Source organism: Glossina fuscipes, unplaced genomic scaffold (genome assembly GCF_014805625.2).
Source record: "Glossina fuscipes isolate IAEA_lab_2018 unplaced genomic scaffold, Yale_Gfus_2 59332, whole genome shotgun sequence".
Taxonomy (NCBI): Eukaryota; Metazoa; Arthropoda; class Insecta; order Diptera; family Glossinidae; genus Glossina; species Glossina fuscipes.
The window spans coordinates 1-4,912 of NW_024002066.1; the positions used below are offsets into that span (position 1 = coordinate 1).

Here is a 4,912-nt window from a genome sequence, read left to right on the forward strand (position 1 = left end):
ACTATCACAATTTGAAATGACATCAATATCAAACATAAAGCAAATAGTTCGTGCAAGCACACACACAAGCATGTTCGCAAATATTCACTACTTTCCCTTTTAGGGGGGGGGAGGAGCGGGTTGTTAGGCTCTCTTTTGGGTTTTCCCCTTGATGCATTAGGTTAACAACTTTTCGAAAGGCGTTGTAAGGCTTTAAACAAAAAAATATGTGTAAGGGGTCAAAGGTTATTTTGTATTTAAGTCTTCGATAGACACTCTTATAAATATTTTATTGATCTTGAACTTGTGTGATATGGAAATCTCATCAATTTAATATTTATTGACGTTTTTCTATTCCACGTAATTAATAGTAAAATAAACTGAAAGAAAAATGACGCAAGGAAAAAAAGAGGTTGTTATTTTTTTCTTTTAAATCACTCTTCTATATTATATAAAAAAAAAAAGAAAGGAGGATTCGGAACGAATATTGAACGTTAATCGTATGAGGCGACTTTATTCTTATGCGAAGCATTCTGGTTAGTTGCTTGAAAGATTTTCGAATTTAATGGTCTAATGCTGATGGGAATCCACTTTTAGATTAAAAAATTGCATATTATGATAGGCTAACGGTTGGGGTCCAATTTCAAACTTTCAATGATAACCATTCTGCCCTTAAGAGATCCAATAGAATTACAATGAAAGGACAGACATATTTTCCTTCTTCTCCGTGACAGGGCATAAACGATGTTACAAATTACTGAATGGAACTGCAACTGTTTCAGCTGAAAGTAATGTCTTCAACCTTCCCGCGACAGCATAAGTTGCCTGGGAAAGTTTCCGGAACATAGTTTCTAAATTCTCTATTATTCCGGGAACTCTACTTTTCTATCCACATTCCTTTCTTTTTTTTTTGGATGTTGAATTAAGATGGACCAAGCCAATAAATTTGTGGCTTATATGTCCAAAGTAGAACGGCACTGATGGATACGTCATGATAGCTCAAGCCTAAATAACTACGATGCAGACTAGACGAACAAATAACATCGACGATAACGATGAATATCCATGGTGGCCGCATTGGAAGAGGTGGCTTCGATGTAAGGCATTACGGCTTTTTCCAGCAAAATTACACTGTGCCAGCAACAACTGGTGAAATTGGGACGAACAACGGGTGCAAACGTTTGCCAAAATTAAGAAGTTAGGAAGGAAGCCTCAGAGACCCCATGATGTATATGTATTCTTGACCAGCAACAAATTGTAAATCGATCTAAGCGTGTCCGTCTGCTCATAGAACCACGTCAGCTGATTTGTGGCTCCTTATTCAAAACTATAGCACATAAATGTAAAAAATTTGAACGCTGCAGCAAATGCACAAAAATGGAAAAAGTTCACCACGCCAACCCAATGTAAAAATGAAAGGATTGATAACAGAAACTCAATATGAAAATTATTAAGTAGCATACATAATAAGACATCATTATTTGTTCCTTGTTGCATTGAAATAGCGAGTCTGAATTTGGTTCCAATTGAGAAGGATTGACAAATCGAGTCTGAATTTGGTGCAGAGTATGAACTGATTCCCGTGTGCAAGAATTTAGTTTGGTTGTGCGTAAAGGTTCTGAAGTGGGTGTGCACCATAATTGGAAATTTTTACCGTACGAAAGCACAAACGAACAATTCACGGAAAAGGCTAAGCAACGAATCATGGACTTAATGCAAGATGCCTATAAAAATTAATAGAAAGCTTTATCTAATTGAGTAAAAGCTGAGACGTGGATATTCGCATATTAGAAATGGGCCGATTTGTAACGAAGACTTAAGACTAGCAACAGGCTATTTTAATTTAACCCAAGAATATATGGATATCTTGACGCATAAATGTTAAGCGCATTAATGGCGCATCCTAACGTAAGATTTCTTCACATATTATGACATTTAATTATAGCTTACAATCACAATTTTTAAAGGCTAATGGTTTTCAAGGAGCTCGAGAACCAGCTGGCATTATTCCTACCGCTTATCCTTCAATAGTAAAATGTTTCTACGAAAGTTTGGTGCGTGATCAACAAAATCATCGCGTCAACTTTTTCGAATATGGAGGTTGGCAGTTATCAAGCGAAAGGGTTGTGGTATTATCTGCCCTGCTCTTCGTTTGCTAATTTAACTTTAACCGGCTCGTCTAAAAACAACCAGTCAGGATCTAAGCGAACGTCTGCAAACCGAAAACTAACGTCTTTTCAGTCTTTCCTCTATGGTTGTTTCTTCGACGTATCACTTCGGCGTGGAAAACGATACCCCAAAGTAAAAGGCTCCTATAGGCCTATTGGTCTCGCCCTTTTTATCTGAAGGCGAATTTCATTAACACACCATGTAAATATAAACGAGAAGATTTTTCGCAAAAATCTCTTACTATTTTTTTCTTTTCTTTCAATTTCCATTTGTTTTACTTTATTTCTACATATTAAACAAATTTATTATGTTTAGAATTTATCTTCTCTAAAAAATAATGCATTTCTGAATTTCAGAATTGCTAGATAAATTTACGCCCCGCACTCCAGCCTTCGTCCAACCCAACAATACCAGCAGCAGCACGCGCAATCCATACCAAATTACGCAGTGATTATGGATGACATTAAAAATTAATTCCTTTTTTAGTTACCGCTTGATTATCTTGGGTTGAGGCAAATTTTCACATGGTCAAGTAGTTATCAGGAAATTCGAAAGTGACATCGCGACCAGTCAGTTTTTTATAAACTGAGGTAAATGTATCAACCTGTAAGCAAAAGAATTTCAAAAATATAATTAACACGATATTGTTACTATGTAAAAATGTATTTTAAAAGAAAAAGTAATTCAATCTTAATTTTAATTATATGTATTTACATTATATATATGTATATACTGTATATTGTAAACTTTAAATATTAAAGCTTTCTTTAGTTAGCATAATAAGCAAACAACAAGAAAACTTTAGGAGTTATAAAGTTACATTTATTTACCGCTTAATAGGAAGTCCCAGAGACATGAAAAAAAACAGCAATGCACGGGAGGCAAATAAGCGTCTTTTAAATATTTTCGTAAATTCTTCTTTGATACTGTGTTAGCAACAAATGGAATGTCCTTCCATTTCGGAAGAAACAAAGGAAAAACTAACGAGCTGTTGCTATAATACTTAGTATTCGTTCTTCTTGACAATTATTGACTAAACACGGATTACAGCCAATAAATAACACGAGAACGTATTAAAGGGCAACGAAAGTCTATATTAGAAAAGAGCTTAACGGTTATCGAAAGTGATAATATGTTTACGATTGGGAAGGCGCTCATTTTTTATATGGAAGACAATACCAGACTATGATTTCTCTGGAATATCTTCATATAGTGTCAGCAATAAATCGGAAGTTTTTTCCTTATTTTTAGGAAAAAAACAAAGATTAACGATCTGTTGCTATTTAATGTCCGTTCTTTTTGACAATTATTGACTAAAGGATTACAGCCAATAAATAACACAAGAACGTATTAAAGGACAATCGAACTAATCGAACTTTTGAAGATATGCAGTGAAAAAGCCTGAAGAATTGTTCCACTCTTTAACAATGTGTGAGAGAGAAGCAGCAAATGTCCAATGAACCTATCAAAGAATAACAAAGAGTTAAGGGCTTGTAAGGGTTTATGTTAGAAAATAATCTAAATTTATCCCCAAAGCCTTAAGTGCTCAGAGATTAATTATATATATATGTATTTACATTATATATATATATATATACTTTATATTGTAAACTTTAAATATGAAAGCTTTCTTTAGTTAGCATAATAAGCAAACAACAAGAAAACTTTAGGAGTTATAAAGTTACATTTATTTACCGCTTAATAGGAAGTCCCAGAGGCATGAAAAAAAAACAACAATGCACGGGAGGCAAATAAGCGGCTTTTAAATATTTTCGTAAATTCTTCTTTGATACTGTGTTAGCAACAAATGGAATGTCCTTCCATTTCTGAAGAAACAAAGGAAAAACTAACGAGCTGTTGCTATAATATTTAGTATTCGTTCTTCTTGACAATTATTGACTAAACACGGATTACCGCCAATAAATAACACGAGAACCTATTAAAGGGCAACGAAAGTCTATGTTAGAAAAGAACTTAAGATTTATCGAAAGTGATAATATGTCAACGATCGGGAAGGCTCTCATTTTTTATATAGAAGACAATGCCAGACTACGATTTCTCTGGACTATCTCATGTAGTGTCAGCAATAAATCGGAAGTTTTTTCCTCCTTTTTAGGAAAAAAACAAAGATTAACGATCTGTTGCTATTTAATATCCGTTCTTTTTGACAATTATTGACTAAAGAAGGATTACAGCCAATAAATAACACAAGAACGTATTAAAGGACAATCGAACTAATCGAACTTTTGAAGATTTACAGTGAAAAAGCCTGAAGAATTGTTCCACGCTTTAACAATGTGTGAGAGAGAAGCAGAAAAAAGCCCCTTGTGCTCTCCAACGAACGTATCAACGAACAACAAAGAGTTAAGGGCTAGATTTTTTTTTTTGGTTTAATGGATGAATTTAATTATAAGATGAGTTATGAAAATGAATCATAGATGATTCCGTACGTGCAAGTTTTTTTCTTTAAATAAATAAAATTGATTAGTTGAATGAACGTATCAAAGAATAACAAATGGTTAAGGGCTTCTAAGAGTTTATGTTAGAAAATAATCTAAATTTATCCTCAAAGCCTTAACCGCTCAGAGAATCATGGTATCGAAAATCAAGGATATCTAGTAAAGTACTTTCGATTTTTCCTAGTTTGCTGTGTAAAATTAATTGCACTTCTCACCAATGTAAGGAATTGCTTTAGGAGTTTATGAACAAATTATTAAAAGCCTTAACGAGCCTTAACGGTTGTATTACAATAATACAACCAGCG

The 4,912-nt window shown here is 33.8% G+C and overlaps 1 protein-coding gene and 2 non-coding genes across 3 annotated transcripts; 1 reads left to right on the forward strand and 2 right to left on the reverse strand.

Moving 5' to 3' along the window:
• The first annotated feature begins 1,403 nt into the window (after nt 1-1,403).
• On the forward strand, nt 1,404-2,522 carry LOC119643234 (CDP-diacylglycerol--glycerol-3-phosphate 3-phosphatidyltransferase, mitochondrial-like). The gene is made up of 2 exons (XM_038042580.1): nt 1,404-1,887; nt 1,947-2,522. The coding sequence occupies exons 1-2, from the start codon at nt 1,858-1,860 to the stop codon at nt 2,136-2,138; spliced, it is 222 nt and encodes a 73-aa protein (XP_037898508.1). The 5' UTR covers nt 1,404-1,857; the 3' UTR covers nt 2,139-2,522.
• An 836-nt stretch (nt 2,523-3,358) lies between these two features.
• Nucleotides 3,359-3,497, reverse strand: LOC119643235. The gene has a single exon (XR_005248244.1). It is a non-coding gene; the product is annotated as a small nucleolar RNA psi18S-1377 (small nucleolar RNA).
• Nucleotides 3,498-4,223: 726 nt separating this feature from the next.
• LOC119643236 lies at nt 4,224-4,365 on the reverse strand. Its single transcript, XR_005248245.1, has one exon. It is a non-coding gene; the product is annotated as a small nucleolar RNA psi18S-1377 (small nucleolar RNA).
• Nucleotides 4,366-4,912: the final 547 nt, after the last annotated feature.

Bases quoted from the DNA above. Each gene is read 5' to 3' on its own strand.
- LOC119643234 (XM_038042580.1), top strand. From the start codon at position 1,858: ATGTTAAGCGCATTAATGGCGCATCCTAAC. The intron at 1,888-1,946 runs GTAAGATTTCTT...CAATTTTTAAAG, and splicing joins CATTAATGGCGCATCCTAAC to GCTAATGGTTTTCAAGGAGC.